This window comes from Halichoerus grypus, chromosome 14, assembly GCF_964656455.1.
Source record: "Halichoerus grypus chromosome 14, mHalGry1.hap1.1, whole genome shotgun sequence".
Classification (NCBI taxonomy): domain Eukaryota; kingdom Metazoa; phylum Chordata; class Mammalia; order Carnivora; family Phocidae; genus Halichoerus; species Halichoerus grypus.
In genome coordinates, this window is record NC_135725.1 from 59,660,391 (window position 1) to 59,679,047 (window position 18,657).

At 38.5% G+C, this 18,657-nt stretch overlaps 1 protein-coding gene across 1 annotated transcript in view; it reads left to right on the forward strand.

The window, feature by feature from the left end:
• The window catches only part of MELK (maternal embryonic leucine zipper kinase), an 81,448-nt gene that overhangs the window by 22,239 nt on the left and 40,552 nt on the right, over nucleotides 1–18,657 (forward strand). Inside the window, exons 8-9 of the mRNA XM_036076146.2 lie at nucleotides 13,911–13,979; nucleotides 15,434–15,532. Coding sequence (XP_035932039.2) covers nucleotides 13,911–13,979; nucleotides 15,434–15,532 — 168 coding nt within the window. The remainder of the gene's footprint in view (nucleotides 1–13,910; nucleotides 13,980–15,433; nucleotides 15,533–18,657) is intronic.

An 18,657-nucleotide genomic window follows, 5' to 3' on the forward strand; every position in this document is an offset into this window, starting at 1 on the left:
GAGAGAGCAGGATCCGAGAGGAGAGGTAGAAACATGCTCCCGCTGAGCAGGGATCCTGATGTGGGACTTGATCCCAGGACCCTGGGATCATGACCTGAGCCGAAGGCAGACGCTTAACCGGCTGAGCCACCCAGGCGCCCCTCCTTTTTAGATTTAATGCTTTACTTTGACTATTGTTTCATATCGGTACATAGCAACATGTATAGGTTTTCATTGTTTTTTTAAATGGCTGCATAGTATGTATTGTGAAATTTCTTGTATTCCAAGTTTGTGTACATCATTTTTAAAAATTAATTTTTAATTACACAATTACACAAGTAGTGCATAAAAATATTCTCTGTATAAAGAATTAAAACACTACAGATAACTGGAGTTCTCTTGATCTCTCACATAGGTAATTACTGTTATCACTTTGGTTCTTTTGGAACTTTTATTTGTATTTGTAGTATTTTGTATTTTTTCTTAACATAAATGGTATCATACTAATATAATTCTGTATCTGTCTTTCTTACTCAACAGTATGTGCCATTGTACATATAACATTAGCTCATTTTTACAAATAGTTTATATAGCCATTTTCTTATTGAATATTTTAGGTTATCTTCTAATTTTTTCACTAATATTTAAGTGATGCTCAGTGAGCATCCCTGTGCATATCTTCTTGGACATATGTACCAAGTAGTAGAATTGCTGGATCCTAGGGTATAACATTTGAAAAATTAACAGATATTGTCAAATTGTGCTCCAGCATTTTTTTCCACATTATACTCCCAGCAGCAGTGTATGAGAATGGCTGTTTCACCACACTGTCTTTTACATTGTTATTTACAAAAATTTTGGATCTTGGTCAATTGAATGGGTAAAAATGGCGTCTGAAAATGGGATCTGAGGGGCGCCTGGGTGGCTCAGTTGGTTAAGCGACTGCCTTTGGCTCAGGTCATGATCCCAGGGTCCTGGGATCGAGCCCCGCATCGGGCTCCTTGCTCAGCCAGAAGCCTGCTTCTCTCTCTCCCACTCCCCCTACTTGTGTTCCCTCTCTTGCTGTGTCTCTCTTTCTCTCTCTCTGTCAATTAAATAAATAAATAAAATCTTAAAAAAAAAAAAATGAAAACGGGATCTGATTTTTTAAAAATTTATGGCATCTGATGTGTTCTTCATGTGTCTTTAAAAATTTGAGTTTGAACTTACTTTAAATGTGTGTGTATGTATATATATATATATATATACCTATATATATATAAAGTTTATTTCTTCTTCTGCATACTGCCTGTTCATGGCATTTGCTCATTAAAAAAAAATCTTTTTCTTTTTTTTTTTAAAGATTTTATTTATTTATTTGACAGAGAGAGAGACAGTGAGAGAGAGAGAGAACACAAGCAGGGGGAATGGGAGAGGGAGAAGCAGGCTTCCCGCTGAGCAGGGAGCCCGATGCAGGGCTCGATCCCAGGATCCTGGGATCATGACCTGAGCTGAAGGCAGACGCTTAACGACTGAGCCACCCAGGCGCCCCCCCAAAAATCTTTTTCTTATTAAATTATAAGAATGCTTCTACAATAAGGAATAATAATAATTACTATCATTTATTGAGTATTTACTATGTGCCAAGTGTTGCTCTATGCATTCTACATGGATTAGCTCATTTAATCCACACAATAGTCCGTTGAGGTAGGTGCTGTAATCATACCCTTTTTAAAGATGAGGAAAGTGAAGCAGAGAGAGGGAAAATAATTTGCCTGAAGTTATTCAACAATTATTGACAGAATTGGGATTTGAACTCAGGTGGTCTGCATCCAGAGCCTGTATTCCTAACTACCATGTCATAGAGCATCCCAAGGAAATTAACGTTTTGTCCTGTGTGTTAAAATCTGTATATTTCAGGGTTTTTTTTTTTTTTTTTTAAGATTTTATTTATCTGTTTGTCAGAAAGACAGAGAGAGAGAGAGAGAGCACAAGCAGTGGGGAGGGGTAGAAGGGGAGGCAGGCTCCCTTGCTCAGCGGAACTTGATCCCAGGACCCTGGGATCATGACCTGAGCTAAAGGAAGCCGCTTAACTGACTGAGATACCCAGGTATCCCTATATTTTTCAGTTTTTTTCCTTCATGCTTTTTTCTAGTATTGTTAACTTTTTTTTTAAGATTTTATTGTTAAGTAATCTACACCCAACATGGGGCTCGAACTCACAACCCTGAGTGTGAGGAGTTGTACATTCCACCAACTGAGCCAGCCAGGCACCCCAATACTTTTAAATTTTTTAAATACTAATTTTTTGATCTACTAGAAATTAATATTGGTGTAAGAAGTAATAGAGACCCAGCTTTTTTCTTTTTCAGTATAATTTTTATTTTTATTTATTTATTTTTAAAGATTTTTTAAATTTTTATTTATTTGACAGAGCACAAGCAGGGGGAGCTGCAGGCAGAGGGAGAGGGAGAAGCAGACCTCCTGCTGAGCAAGGAGCCCGATGTGGGGCTCGATCCCAGGACCCTGGGATCATGACATGAGCCAAAGGCAGTTGCTTAACCAACTGAGGCACCCAGGCACCCCAGTACAATTTTTATTTTAAAATAGTTTTAGATTTACAGGAAAGTTGCAAAGATAGTACAGTATTCCCATATATCCCTCACCCAGTTTTTCCTATTATTAACATCTCACATTACTATGGTAGTTTGTTACAACTAAAGAACCATCATTGGTACATTAATATTAACTAAACTCTGTACTTTATTCCTGTTTCATTAGTTTTTCTCTAATGTCCTTTTCTATTCTAGGATTCTCTCAGGATACCATATTATATTTAGTTGTCATATCTTCTTAGCTCTCTCTGATCTGTGATAATTTCTAGGGATCTTTTATTTTTAAATAAATAATTGCTTATTTATTCTAAAATAAGTAATTGGTTGTCCCAGGACTGCTTATTCAATAATCCTTCATTTTCCCATTGATTTGAAAGGATGGTTTTATTATATATTAAATTTCTACATTTACATATTTCTTTTTCTGGGCTTTTTATTTTATTGTACTTATCCTTTTGTCTATTCTTTTTTTTTTTTTTTTTAAAGATTTTATTTATTTATTTGAGAGAGAGAGAATGAGAGAGAGCACATGAGAGGGGGGAGGGTCAGAGGGAGAAGCAGACTCCCCGCCGAGCAGGGAGCCCGATGCGGGACTCGATCCAGGGACTCCAGGATCATGACCTGAGCCGAAGGCAGCCGCTCAACCAACCGAGCCACCCAGGCGCCCAATCCTTTTGTCTATTCTTGTCTGATACATAATTGTTTTAGTTGCTGTATCTTTTTTTTTTTAAAGATTTTATTTATTTATTCATGAGAGAGAGAGAGAGGCAGAGGGAGAAGCAGGCTCCCAAGGAGCAGGGAGCCCAATGCAGGACTCGATCCCAGGACTCTGAGATCATGACCTGAGCTGAAGGCAGACGCTTAACCATCTGAGCCACCCAGGCACCCTTAGTTGCTGTATCTTTATTATACCATTTATTTTATGTCTGGTAGAATTAGTCTTTTCTTATTATTCTGTTTTTCCTCTAGAATTTTTCTGGCTATTCTGTTATGACTTTTTTCCCTGGTGTACTGTTTAAATGGAATGTTTGGAAAGCTAATGGGTCCATAATTTGATGGAATAAAGTCTATTACATTTTAAAAAGGGATGATTTGGTAACATATCTGTGGTATTAATAATGGAAAATGAATGAGCCAGGATTGCTGACCTGGCCTTGGGTGTTCTTTCAGTTGTATGAAATTCTAGTCCTTTCAGAGGGTCTTTATTTTCATAGCCTAGAAACACACTTGTTTACTGCTTGTCCATGTTATTTCTTTTTTTTTTTTTTAAGATTTTATTTATTTATTTGACAGAGAGAGACACAGCGAGAGGAGGAATACAAGCAGGGGGAGTTAGAATGGGAGAAGCAGGCTTCCCGCTGAGCGGGGAGCCCGATGCGGGGCTTGATCCCAGGATCCCGGGATCATGACCTGAGCCGAAGGCAGACGCTTAATGACTGAGCCACCCAGGCACCCCCATGTTTTTATTTCTTAATTCTTTGTGTGTTTGTGAGTGTTATTAGTGCTTTCTTTTTCTTTTGAAAAACACTAGTATTAAATTATAGTACATCTTTGTAATAGAATATTCTACAGCCATACAAATAAACGAGGAAGCTCTTTAAATACTGATATGAATGATATCCAAGATAGATTGTTGGGGGAAAAAAGCAAGGTTAGAACAGTATGTGTAGTGTTCTGTTATTTTTGTAAAAATGAAAGAAAGGGAGGCATATTTGTATTACTTACACATAGAAAGGGACACAAGTAGTAGTTGCTGTTCCTTTTGGGGAGAGAAATTGGGAGAGAGGAATGGAAGGGAAGACTTTTCATTCTATGTTCTTTTAAATTTTGAATCATGTAAAGTTTTTACTTCTTGCCTAATTGTTCTAGCTAGGACTTCCAGTACTATGTTGAATGGAAGTGGTGAGAGTGGCCATTCTTGTCTTGTTCCTGATCTTGCAGGAAAAGCTTTCAGTCTTTCCCCATTGAGTGTGGTGTTAGCTATGGATTTTTCATTTACGGGTTTTATTATATTGAGGTAGTTTCCTTTTATTTCTAGTTTATTGAGTGTTTTTATCGTGAAAGGGTTTTGATTTCTGTCAAATGCCTTTTCTGCATCAGCTGACATGGTCCTGTGTTTTTTCCTCCTTCATTCTGTTAATGTGGTATATCACATGTATTCATTTGTGTATGTTGAACCTTTCTTGCATTCAGGAACAAATCTGACTTGGTGATGGTGTATAATTCTTTTAGTAGGCCGTTGAATTTGGTTTGCTAGTAATAAGTTTTTAAAAAGTGGAATGATGAAGTTCTTTGTGAGTTTTAAACCCCTAAAACTGCTGTGGGAAGTGGGGGGATGCCTTCTCCAGTGAAGTCTGAGTCTGTTGGTAACAGTGGAGTTGTATGTATGTGTGTATGTATGTATGCTGAAGTCTCTTCTGTCTAGAGCGTCTGCATCAATCTTTTTGTTGTTGATTTTTTTTTTTAAAGATTTTGTTTTTTTAGGTTATCTTTATACCCATCGTGGAGCTCGAACTCATAACCCTGAGATCAAGAGTCACACGCTTCACTGACTGAGCCAGCCAGGCGCCCCTTGTTGATTTTTTGTGCTTTTTTCCCCCTACTCCTCTTTTTTTTTTTTCCTTCCAAGGAGATAGAGCATTCTGAAATGTGTATGCTTTGTATTTTCATGACCCTTTCATGTGGAGTCTCAGAAAAAATAAAATGTTTGCTGGCACGGATATTCTTATTCTGTTGTTACAAAAGTAGTACTTAACATTCATGAGCTTCTCTTGTCAGATTCTAAGTGGCGTAGTTACTATTACGGTACCCCTCTTATAGATGAGGAATCTAAGGGGCAGACACCTTAAATAACTTACTCAGAGTCTTTTGGCTAGTAAGTGGCAGAGAGATTTGAACTCAGCTTGTCAAGCTCAGAGCTAGTTCTCATAACCATCCTGAAATACTGTTTCTCAACTTTGTAGTTACTAGTCTCAAGAGAATCATAGACTCCTCGGTGGGAAAGTGACCCCTACCCCAAACTTCTTTTTGTGTCCATTCACTTGGGAATATTATCAGACGCCCCAACTTGTCAAATTTACCAAAACTACAAGTTAATTCTCCGAATTCATATTATTGTGCATCAGCTTTTTTACTCACTTTAGGTGTCACTCCTGGCAGAGCAACTTAGGTGGGTCCTCGTTTTCTTCAGTAGTGTTAGGGCCTTGCAGTCATCAGTCATTTCAAGGTCCATTCCAGCTCTGAGTAGCTGTAAGTTGTCTGACTTCTCTTTGTTCACATTTGGGTTCCTTTGTTTGTTTCAGCCTAGCATTTCTGTTGAAATTTTGAATCTTGATTCTGCTCTCATGAAATATCAGCTGTCTCTCCCAGCATTGTGCCACTTTGCACGTTTCTTAAATATCTCTAATCCAAGTTGTCAATTAAAAAACTGAATAGAATAGGTGTTTTGAGAATTGGGTTTTGGTCTCTATCAGGTACACTTAACCAAGGTTTTGTGGTCTTATCCACAAAGATAAACTGAGTGACTGTTAATGCCTTACGGAAATTGAACTACATTAGATCCTTGGTGTTCCTCATTTACTGGCTTAACTTTAAGCTTTGCTTTTTCTTTCTTTTTTTTTTTTTAACCTGTCTGGACCTAGGTTTCCATACTGCCTATTTGCCTTCACTTGCTGTTACTTCAAGTTCATATTTATATGGCAGCCATGGAATCAATGCCCTTGATTATTAATATATTATTTCTCCAATACAAGGTGAATGTACCAACATACAATCTTCAGTGTTCTCTACATTTATTTGTTTGTATCCTTTGTGGGGGTATTTCGATATTTTTGGTAAATCAGATATTTATGCAGTGGAATGAATATGGTAGAAAATACCTAATTCTTGTTCAGTAGAGATTTAACCTTCCTAATTAATATTATTTACTAATACTGTAGATTCTTTGTTTCTCCTACTCTGAATTTCATTTTTTAGTTTTTCATGTATTTGCAAGTTGAAAATTGATTCAAATTAGGACTTTTATGCATTATTGTGGAATTTAATTTCACACATTATAGATTTTGAAATTTATTGTAATCTTGGCTCAGAACTATTGTTCCGAGGCGCAGTGTAATACAGTCTGCTGGTTGAATCTAATTAAGGTGTCGTATCACTTGCATGCAGTATGTATCTTTGCCTAGAATGTTCTAAAATTCCTCACTTGGGAATAACACTTCCTTCAGTTCTTCTTGGTCTGATTGAAAAACCCAGCAATATTTGACACACAGTATGTAACTCTTGTTTAAGAGGCAGACTGTGTTTATCTTTTGCATTTGTTGACTATTTTAACCAAAATGCTCAATCACAGTTTCTAGCATGATTACCAACAGATTGGGTATTAATCTTATTAATGTCACCTATATTCATTTACCATCACTGCATTCAAAGACAAGCATGACTGTACTCCGGTTCTGGGTACACAAATATTAAGGAAGTATAAATAATTTTAGTAAATGAAAGTTGAATAGCTTGCAAGTAAAATTGCTTTCTAACAAGTATAATTTATAATTTTAAAGAAAATTGGCACATTATCTTTTTTTTTTTTTTAAAGATTTTATTTATTTATTTGACACAGAGAGAGAGAGAGGAATCACAAGCAGGCAGAGTGGCAGGGAGCGGCAGAGGGAGAAGCAAGCTTCCCGCGGAGCAGGGAGCCCGATGTGGGACTCGATCCCAGGACTCTGGGATCGTGACCTGAGCCGAAGGCAGACGCTTAACGACTGAGCCACCCAGGCGCCCCGGCACATTATCTTTTTATGAGATTATATTTTACAATTATTGATGTGACTGTATACTGTAATTATCTGTTGGAGAGATCGCCTGCCTTTCTTAGCTTTCAAGCTCTCTAGAACTCCCAGGATTGTCTTGCTTAGCCCACAGGGTTTTTTTTTCCCCCCTCCTGCTTGGTTTCTCTCTCTATTACCCACTTCTCGCTCTCATTTGCAAGGTAATCGTCCCTTAAATAAACAAGAATTCTCTAAAGACTGAGCAGAAACCAGGGTTAAGTTGCACAGCCCTGGTTGACAGAGGGCCTTTTATGGAGATGCTCTTCCCCAACAGAATTGCTTGTTTCAAGGTCTTTTCCATTAGATCTTTGGGTATACTTCCAATATTGAAATAAGGAGCTTTCTCCCCGTTTACCTCCAGGCTTTCTTAGACTTTCCAGCACAGTACAACAGAAAAAGTACCGTATATCTCTTCTAGTCCCATGTCCACCTCTTTTTTGCTCTGTAACAATGTTTTTCAACTTTGGCACTATGACATTTTGGACTAGATAATTCTATGTTATGGGAGCTGTCCTGTGCATTGTAGGATGTTTAGCAGCATCCCTGCCCTGTTACACTAGATGCCGGTAGTAGCTCCCAAGTCATGACAATAAAAAATGTCTCCAGTTGCTAAGAGAGTAGATCTTAAAAGTTTTCATCACAAGAAAAACACTAAGCGAACAAAACTTGTAAATATGTGTAGTGATGGATACGCACTAAACTTACTGTGGTAATCATTTCATAATATATACATATAATAAATCCTTTGTTGCACACATAAAAAGGTCTCCAGACACTGCTAGATGTGTACTGGGAAACAAAATCACTCCCAGCTGAGAACCAATGCCTTATAATATTGAACAAGTGCTTGATTTCCCTGGCTGAGCCTTAGTTTCCTCATCTCTGTAATGTGGTTAATAATCCTTGCTTACGGCACAGGATAAAATATTTGTGCAAGTGTTTTGTGTATTTTAAAGTATTATGTACAAGTAAGAGGTTGGGTTAAGCCTGGCAGTAGAACTCAGCTCTGAATTCTATTACTGTCAGTATCTCAGTGCAGAGAGTGAAGCTGAGGATGTCGGGCCTTGGTGATGGGTCACAGGCCTTCTGACTTACTGTAGATGGTACTCTACAGGGCTGTTCTGTCCAAACAGGGAAAGTGGGTGGGTACACTTTAGGATGTAATGGGAGCAGGGCTTGACTAGATGATATGTTCCTTACCAGGCAGTCCTGAGGCAGCTGCAATGGGGGCATAGCTCCATTGGGAGGACATGTGGCATTCCTCAGAATGACTCTAGCTTTTCTTACAGTACTGAGCATTTAGCATTCTGGCATGCATGGTTTTGGCTAACATACCCATCTCTGGTCTGTTACTATTTTGGGCATCCCTCTCTCCCACCTGTTTCTTTCAGATTCAACAAACATTTGTTGTCTCTTACGTGCAGGGCATTGTATTGAGTGCTTTCATGTATTCTCTTTTATTCCTTTTAGAATTCTCTCGGTGGAATTACTTGTTTTACAGATAGCAACGATAGTAATAGTAATAGTAGCATTAGTCATAGAGGCAGCAGTAATAGAACTAACATGTGGAGTTCTTACTTTGTGCCTGGCACTGTGCTCAGTGCTTTATATGTATTAAATCACTGAATCCTAGCATAGTAGGTACTATTATTTTGCTTCTTTGTACAGATGAGGAAACTGAGGCACAGTGTGATTCAATAGCTCATCCACATGACTAGGAAGTGGTAGATTCTGGATTTGAATCTAGGAAATTTGTCTCCAGAGACTGCTGTCTTAGGAAACAGGTCCAGAGTAATTAAATAACTTGTACAAGTTCATGGAGCTACTAAGAAGCAGGCTGGGATTCACACGTAATGTTGACTCCCGTCCATCACTCTTTCCAGTGTGCCAAGCACCATGCTTCTCATTGACCCATTCTTGCCTCTTTCTGGCTAGGGTAGCTTCGGTGGTGCTAACTTAGTGGGGGAACTTAGGCTAGCCCGGTAGGGGGATCTATTAGAAGATACATCATGAATTCAAGATGGGATGATAAAAGGGGTGATAAAATGAGGCAAAGAGGAACGTCTGGTGGAGCTTTTCTTATTTAGTACTTTGTTCTGATTATTTCTTTTTACATCTGGTTTCTGTAGAATACTGCTTCTTTTAGTTAAGAGTACTTTTGTCTTGGGTGATACTTTCTGAATTTAAAGGCATAACATTTCTTTTATTTTGATAGATCTGGTGATGGGCCTATTATCTGTGTTGCAGCAGACCAGAAAGGGCTAGAACCTAGAACCAGACTTATCCTTGGGGTGGGCAGGTGCTGGTGGGAGAGAGGTATGTGAGGAGTTAAACCCTTATAGATGGTGTATTAGTTTCCTAGGGTTGTTGTAACAAAGTACTACAAGGCAGTGCCTTAAAACAACAAAAATTCATTCTCTCACATTTCTGGAGGCTAGAAGTCCAAGTCAGGTGTCGGTCGGGCCATGTTCTCTCTGAAGGCTCTAGGGGAGAATCCTTCTTTGCCTCTTTCTAGCTTCTGGTGTTTGCTGGCAATCCTTGGAAAGCGTTGAATTGTAGTTGCATCACTCCAGTCTCTGCCTCTGTCTTCACATGGCCTACTTCCCTGTGTTTGTGTCCCTGTGTCCCAATTTCCCTCCTTTTAAAGGACACCAGTCATATTGAATTTAGGGCCCACCCATACTCAGTATGACCTCATCTTAACTTGATTACATCTGCAAAAGACTCTATTTCCAAATAAGAATGCATTCGCACGTTCTGGGTGGACATGCGTTTGGGACCGCACCCGGTGCGGATGGTGTCCAAAGAGTAAGCAGCAAAAGGCTCCACTCTCAGCATGAGGGGAGACTCCCAGAGTTCGTGGGGATTCTGACCAGTGAATGAAACATGACGGAGGACACTGTAGGTACAGGTTGTGATTGCAGATTCAGGTAGGTCATAACCATTTGATCAGTGTAAGCAGGTAGGAGAGTCCTTACCCCAGGCCGGTCTCTACTTTCTCTGGGACTCTGGCAAAAGCAAGCCAAACTGTTTGAGAGAGCAGGCAAATGGTCAGGTTGCTAAGAAAGAGCAGAAGTTAAGAGACCCAGGATTTGAATCATGAGAGGCCTTGATCTCAGGAGTAAGGAGAAGCTCAGATAGGAGGGTGGGGCCAACTAGGTCAGGACCAGTCAAACGGCAACTGTGACTTACTGCTCAGGCCCAGAGAGTTGGTTGAAGCATCTAAAAATGCCCCCTTTCTAGGGATAGGCCTGCACAGAGCAAGGAGAAGTGAATTAAAGGCTTTCTCACTGTAATTCAGTTTCCAGCACTGGCTAGTATTAAGGTGCACTGGCAAGGTGTAAATAAGAGCGGGCTCTCTGGATGATATTGAGTGCTCTGGATAAAGGAGATTGAAAAATTTAATAACATTAAATGTTATTTGTAAGTGAAAGAAAGCTGTTGCCCTTTCTGGGAAATACTTTGTAGGCCAGCCTCTCTGCTCTCATCAGAGAGGCTGAGTCAGAGATTGAGTTGTTTTGACATTGACACCTTTTCTTTTTAAATTTATTGCTTGATAACGCTTCTTTGGAACTCTGCTTATTTCTTTAACATAATCAAAATCCAAACTGCCATGTAGTCCTAGGACTCTGAGCAACCCATATGTGTCTGTTTCTCTCCTCGCCTTGGAACTGGGCTGATTTCTGTGAGAATGATGTCCTAGACAGTTTATAAGAACAGAGAACCCCAATGCTTGGGCTAGTCGATGGCTTCTCCATCTACCTGTCTCCACCCTTCTAGCCTTCTTTAACTGCTGTAGGTTTTATGCATGCACGTATGTGTCCATGTGTGCTTATCCTTGTCTCCCTGGACCTATATTACATTTCTGACTCAGGAGCCTTATTCAGTGCCTTTTGTTTTCCATCATTAGGTTTTTTTTTTTTTTTTTTAAAGATTTTATTTATTTATTTGACAGAGAGAGACAGCGAGAGAGGGAACACAAGCAGGGGGAGTGGGAGAGGGAGAAGCAGGCTTCCCGCCGAGCAGGGAGCCCGATGCGGGGCTCGATCCCAGGACCCTGGGATCATGACCTGAGCCGAAGGCAGACGCTTAACGACTGAGCCACCCAGGCGCCCCTCCGTCATTAGTTTTGGGGACCCTCTGGAATTTGCCAGCAGACTATGTTCCTTCGTTCCCACAGTTATCACAAAGAATTCTGTGATGAATGTTACTGTTCATATATTTTTATATGCCAAATTATTTGCTTAGGATAAATTGCTGAAGTGAAATTGCTGGATCAAAGATACGCGATTTTGAATGTTTTTTATGTGTATTTCTAAATTATTCTCCAGGAAAGCTTATATTCTCTAGTTGTATATATAAGCACTCTTGTCCCTGAACTCTTATTAACACTGGATAATGTTTTTAAGTTTGTCAGTTTGATAGACAACAGATGGTATCGTAATTTTGTTTAAATGAATTACTTTTTTATTACTAGATTAGTTGGACATACTATCATGTTTATGGCCATTTAAAAGTTCTTGTTTTGGAAATTATCCATGAATATTCTTTGTTCATTTTCTTTTGGTGTGTTTGCTTTTCATCCCATTCCTTTATTTACTACACAGATATTAATTGAATACCTTTTATATGCTAGGGCCAGACACTGTTCTTGGAAAACAGTACTGACAAAATCCCTGTGATTAAGGAGCTTATGTTCTATTGTAGTAAGGCAGAAAATAAATAAGTAAATATGTAATATGATGAGTGGGGATAAGGTATGAAAGGGAGGTAAAGAATGATTGTGGGGGATGCTATGTTATAAAAGCAGTCGTGGGAGGCCTCACTGATACCACTAGTGTATAGTGGAGACCTGAAGATTAAGGCCAAAGCTCTGCTGGTGTTTGGGGAAAGCATTATAAGGCAGAAGAAACAAACAGTGCAAAGGCCCTGAGGTTGGACTGTGTTTGACATGTGACTGTAGTTTGGTGAATAAGGGGAAGAGTTAGGTGAGTCTGAGAGGTAGCAAGGAGTTGGGTGGTTGTGGGGATATGGAACATGCATGCAGGGCCTTGGAACCAGAATAAGGTATTTGGACATTATTCTGAGTGATCTGGGGAAGCACTGGAGAGTTTTGAGTGGTGAAGTGGCATGACCTGAACCGATGTTTTAAGAGAACATGGGTGGTGGTGAGTGGAGACTAGCCTCTGGGGGTCGGGGAGGGTCAGTAGTGGAATCTGGAACATCAGTTAGGAGTCTCTTGCAATATGCCAGATGGGAGATGCTAGTGGCATGGTGGAAATAGTGACAAGTGGTTCTGGATAGATTTTTAACATAGAACCAATAGATTTTGCTGATGGATCAGGTGTGAGGTTCTGAGAGAGAGAGGAATTAAAGATGACTCTGTTTTCTGGCCATTAGTAGAGATGGGGGAAAATGTGGGCAGCACATGTTGGCTGGTTGTGAAATCTTAGTGATTTATAAGAGCTTTTTATGTGATGAAGTTTATTAATATTTAGTCATTTAGGTGGAAAAATTTTCTTTCCTCTGTTTTTAGTTAACTTTGTTAGTGCTGTTTGCTATATAGAAATGTCAACTAGTCTTTATAGTTTTTGGGTTTGCTGTCATGTTTAGAAAAATTCTAAAAATAATCACCTCTTCTTTACTTAAGTACTCTATGGTTTTGTATTTCCATTCCCTCTTTAATCTGGATGAAATTAATTTTGGTATAAACTGTAAATTAAAGTTCAATCTTAATTGATTGAACTTTCAATAATTAATCTGTTATCCTAGCACCATTAAACAATTTGTTCTTTGTTAAGAGAAATGGTTGTATCATTTCCTCTGAATTGTGAAAGAGGGGTATGTGGCAGGTTGTGTAAAAAGATATGCTATTACGTATTAGTGTTTAGCAAGCCCTTGGTTTTGTCTTTGGTTGAGGTTGATGACTCGGTAACTATAATTTCTGAGTATCCTAGATTGTAAACATTTGTCTCCTGAACCTCTTCCATTCCCAGAACATGTACTTGACTTAGAAAATGGCCTGCATCAGTTTCCCTCAATGATTGTGAATTCTGTCCTATGGATGATATGTGACCTGTTTTTAACCACAGCCTATGTCCTGCCACCAAATGTGTTTTCTGCTACTTCATTTTGTCAACTGATAATTGTTCTGAGATAATAAACTAAAATTTGCTTTAGCAATATGAAAATTGACTACAGTGTGTACTGGCTGTCATTTATTCACATTACAGATCCCAAAGCCCTCCACATTTATGTATTCCAGTCATTTCTCTGTGCTCTAGTCCTTCTCTGATATGTGGATAATGTAGAGGTGACGATATGTAATTTGTTGGATTTTCTTCTTTAGGGCAAAAAATATGTTCCTTATGTTGTTAATAATGTTTACCAAATCTTATATTTGGGTTAAGTCTTCAAGCTTGGAAGTAAACCTCCAGCATTTTGTCATCTTAGAAATTGATGCCAAGGCTGATTGAACCTAAATCTCTTAAATGTTTCTTGTTTTTTGTAGAGAGGGAAATATGAGGTTCCTAAGTGGCTGTCTTCCAGTAGCATTCTGCTTCTTCAACAAATGCTACAGGTAAACTTTGTTATTTATTTTTTAAATAATAGAAGTCTACTGCAGTTGTTTGATCCAACCCTAAGATGACTGTGGTCCTGCTTCATTTGGAGGACAGTGCTGTTTTTCTATTACCTTAATAAAATTCCATTCATTATATCTACCGCCCTTCTCTAGATGCTGTCTTAATTGTGTTGCAAATGCATTTTCTTTCATACCTCTACCATATGTCTTTGCTGATGTGGTTTTCCTTCCTTTTTCTTGAGCATCGTGTGTTTTCTCTGACCAGCTCTTGCTCTACACTCTTCCCCTTTCTTGCTCCCACTCTTGCATGTTAAGTGTAGAGTAGACAGGGAGTACATGCTTGAATGAGCTGATGGATAATCGAGTGGACCCCATGACCTCATGCAATGGTTCTCAAACTGTAGCATGTATCAAGATTGCCAGATGGGCTTGTTAAAACACAGATTGCTGGGTGCCACCCCGAGAGTTCCCGATTCAATAGATCTGGGGCAGGACTAGGGGATTTCCCTTTCTAACAAGCTTCCGGATGTTGCTGATGCTGCTGGTCTTGGTACCACACTTTGAGAACCACTGATTTAGGGGAATGGCCTCTGAGGGCTAAAGGTAGGAGTGCTGAAATCTAGGTATCTACCCTGCCAATCGGTAGGCATGCCACCTAACCTGGTTCTGATTTGTCAAATGGGGATTCTGAGCCTGGCCTCACTGCTATGTAGTGTTATGAGGATAAAATGAGATAAATAGGAAACACTTTGAAAATATGAGTACCTTATTAGTGCAATATTTTTTTTCATTATTATGTATTCAGAGTATCTTCCAGTTTTCCCATCTATTAAGCCATCTCCACTTTTTATTCAGAATTTAAATTCTCAGGCTCACCCACCTTGATTAAGTAGGGCCAGACCACCAAATCTCCATAATGAGATTGAAAACACCTCATCCTTTCTTCTAAACTCCAAAAAACTTAATCTTTGTTGATTAATTTTCCTCTCCTCACATTTGAAAATTACAAATGGAAAAGAAAGGTGTGCTTTTCAACTTGTTCTATGTGATTGTAAGCTCATTGGAGGTAGAGATTGCATATTCACTATGAAGGCCCTGCATTGTGGCTGCTTGAATATTAAATTGGTGAATATTTCCTGTGAATAGGTTTTCCAGCAAAGACTATTACATCATACAATAGATTGACTGAACTTCATGAATAATGTTCATACCAATGAAGTTCATGTTTGTTAAACATTTATCTTCTAAGCGCGTGTTGGTTCCTGTAGTTTTCTTACCTTTATTGCCTTCTTTAAAGAATTTATTCCAAGGCCATTTTAAGGTCTTTGACAGCATTATTGTGATGATAAAGTTTACATCTGTTCTGATGAATTTTGAGTTCTCAGGAGGAAAGGAGTTCTGTGTTCTCTATTTGAAATGTTAATCTCTAGCTACTTCTCAACGGCCACTAGGTGGACCCAAAGAAACGGATTTCTGTGAAAAATCTATTGAGCCATCCCTGGATCATGCACGATTACAACTGTCCTGTTGAGTGGCAAAGCAAGAAATCTGTAAGTAAAATGAAGTCCAGGAGAATTTTTCACAAAAACTTTGTTTGATCTTTGTGTGGATTCAGGACCTACAGTGATGGTTTAAATATAAAAGAAAATGTATTTTGTAGACTTGTTTATCAGATTGGGGTTTGTGAGGCTTGTAACCTAATTAATTATACATTTGCCTGTTAATCTTTAGGACAGTGGCTCTTAATTTGGGCTGCACATGAGAATCATTGAGACCTTAAAAAAAAAAAAATGCCTGTGCTGATCCCAGAACAATTAGTGGTTAATTTTAAAAGCTTCCAGGTATTTCTTACATGTAGTCAGGATTGTGAACAGTGCTCTGGAAATCACAGGCAAGTCGCTTAACTTTGCCAAATCTATTTGTTCGTCTGTAAAAAGTAGATTAACAGTTCTGTCTACTTCCCAGAGGAGTTATGAAGTTATAGCGGTTCTCAAACTTTTAAGTCTGAGGACTCCTTTACACTCTTAATATTTATTTATTGATTCATTTAAAAGTAACAGTAGTAAACCTATTACATTTTATCTCAAGTTAATTTTTTCCTGAAAAATAACTTTAAAAATAAATTTAATGAGAGGGGTAGCATCTTTTCAAATTCCTTTAAAGTCTAGCTTGATAGAAGACACTAGGATCTCATGTGCTTCTGTATTCTGTCTGTTTTGATATGTTGTTTTGATTAAAGTATATGAAGAAAAAGCAGCCTCACACAGATATGTACTAGGAAAATGGATTAACACCTTAAGAGCTTTTTAAGATAATTAGGGATATTCTGTGATAGTCCATTAATACTTGACAAATAGTGGTTTCTTAAGGGTTAGTTGCTTGTGGAATCAATGAAGTTATTGTACTCTATTACATTAAAATCCATTGGTCTTTCCACTGGATCTCTTCCCCACGTAACATTATGAATTGGTCATTTGGAAAATATTGTTTTGCTGAGTTATTCAGATGTTCCAAAAGTTAACACCTTTCATTATACATTAGAAAAAAACCCTCACATTCCTTAAAGTCACTATTGATCTCATTAGAAGAGTCTTTAAGAATTGGAAAACTGTAAAAAAAAAAAAAAATAGGAAAGCTGTTAAACTAATGGTGGCAGGTACAAATTTTCCAAAATCCTAATTTTCTTTTTAAAGATTTATTTCTTTAGGTGGGGAGGGGCAGAGGGAGAGGGAGAGAGAGTCTTAAGCAGACTCCACGCTGAGCACAGAGCCCAACGCAGGGCTCGATCTCATGACCCCGAGATCACGACCTGAGCTGAAACCAGGAGTCGGACACTTTAACTGACTGAGTCACCCAGGTGCCTCCCAAAATCATAATTTTTGATTGAAAGCCCAAATTATATCATTAGCAACAAATACTGTCAGTTGTTTGTTTTCCTTTAAGTGACAAGTTCCTTTTGTTCATTTTTGAGAAAATGCTAAATACCCAAGTGTAAATATATTTTGTCTTTCAATTGAAAATGGCATTCCAGGAAGAAAACAGGTGATTCAACTTATAACTCAGTCGCACAGGTGCTTCTCCTCTAAATGGCCACCATATTTTGGTGTGCAGAAGTGCTTTCTGCATGCTTCCCACTTTGTCACATAGAATATCAAAAACACGTGTGCTGGGGCACCTGGGTGTCTCAGTTGTTAAGCGTCTGCCTTCGGCTCAGGTCATGATCCCAGGGTCCTGGGATCGAGCCCCGCATCGGGCTCCCTCCTTGGCAGGGAGCCTGCTTCTCCCTCTCCCGCTCCCCCTGCTTGTGTTCCTTCTCTTGTTGTCTCTCTCTCTGTCAAATAAATAAATAAAATCTTAAAAAAAAAAGTGTCCTGAGTGGCCAAGGTTTAATAAAATTAGTACTTTTTACTACATCAATGATATTCTTAATTGAAACTGGCTTAAAAAATTTTTCTTTGAACTGTAAGTGCATGACCAAGAATATGGTATCCTAATATAGTTTTGTGTCACTGCTTTGATTCATACTAAGGCACCAGCAGTGTTACTCATCATTGCGTTTGCACCATCGCCACAAATGTTAACATTGTAAAAAATGAAAAACAGTATTATTATAAAAATAGGTTTGATCTTGGAGATCCTCAGGGCTCTGTGGACTATACCCTGAGAACTGGTCTAATATATATGTATGAAAAAACTGTAAACAGTCCTATATGAGTTTAAGCAGTTCTTTAAATAATTATTCTTGCATTAATGTTTAAATCTCTCTTTTTTTTTAACAAATGGCAACTTGAACTTAGCAAAAGTGTGAATGTTACTAAAGGATATGTATATTTTGATATTAGTTAACTATTACTGTGTAAAATGAAATCTCAGAATTTAATGACTTAAAACAATAATAACTTATAATTCAGTGGACCAGCAATTTGGGCTGGCTCAACTGGGCAGTTCTTGTGCAGGCCTTACCTGGAGTCGTCATGTGACTGCAGTCATGTGGTGACTTTATTGTAGCGGGATGTAGCTATTTGTACCATCTGTCTGTTGGGCTACATTGCTGCAGGCTAGTCTGGGCTTCTTGAAATCCCGCCTGGATTCCAAAAGAGGCAAGAAAGTGGGCAAATTCTAATCCTTCATTTTTCAAGCATTTTTCAAGTCTCTGCTTGCATCGTGTTTGCTAATAGCCCATTCACCAAAGCAAACCACATGGCAGAGCCTGGAACCACTGTGAAAGGTGTGTCCTTCTAAGTCAATACAATTCCCTAAAATATAGATAAGGAAATCAAGAAATGAAAAATAACAGTTAAAAAAAATAAATTTTGAAGAGTGGCATCACTTTACATCTTTGCAGATTACTTTTAAACCTGGCTTAATAGAAGACACTTAGATACTTACCTGTTTTTGCATTCAGTCTGTTTTGCTTTGTTGTTCTGATCAAAGCATATGAAGAAAATGTAGCCTCACATAGATCTGTGGTTAGAAAAGTAATTTAATACTTTAAAGGAGAAGTATTTTAATGCCCTTTTCAGATAATTGAGCACGTTCTCTGATAATCCACTAAAATTTCTGCAGTGGAGGGGGTATGTGCATGGGTCAACAGAATAGCTTGGAGGTTTTTCAGACATGCCACAATGCGGACTTAGTAGAGCTGTGAGGTATTTGCTTTCTGGAATAATCACAC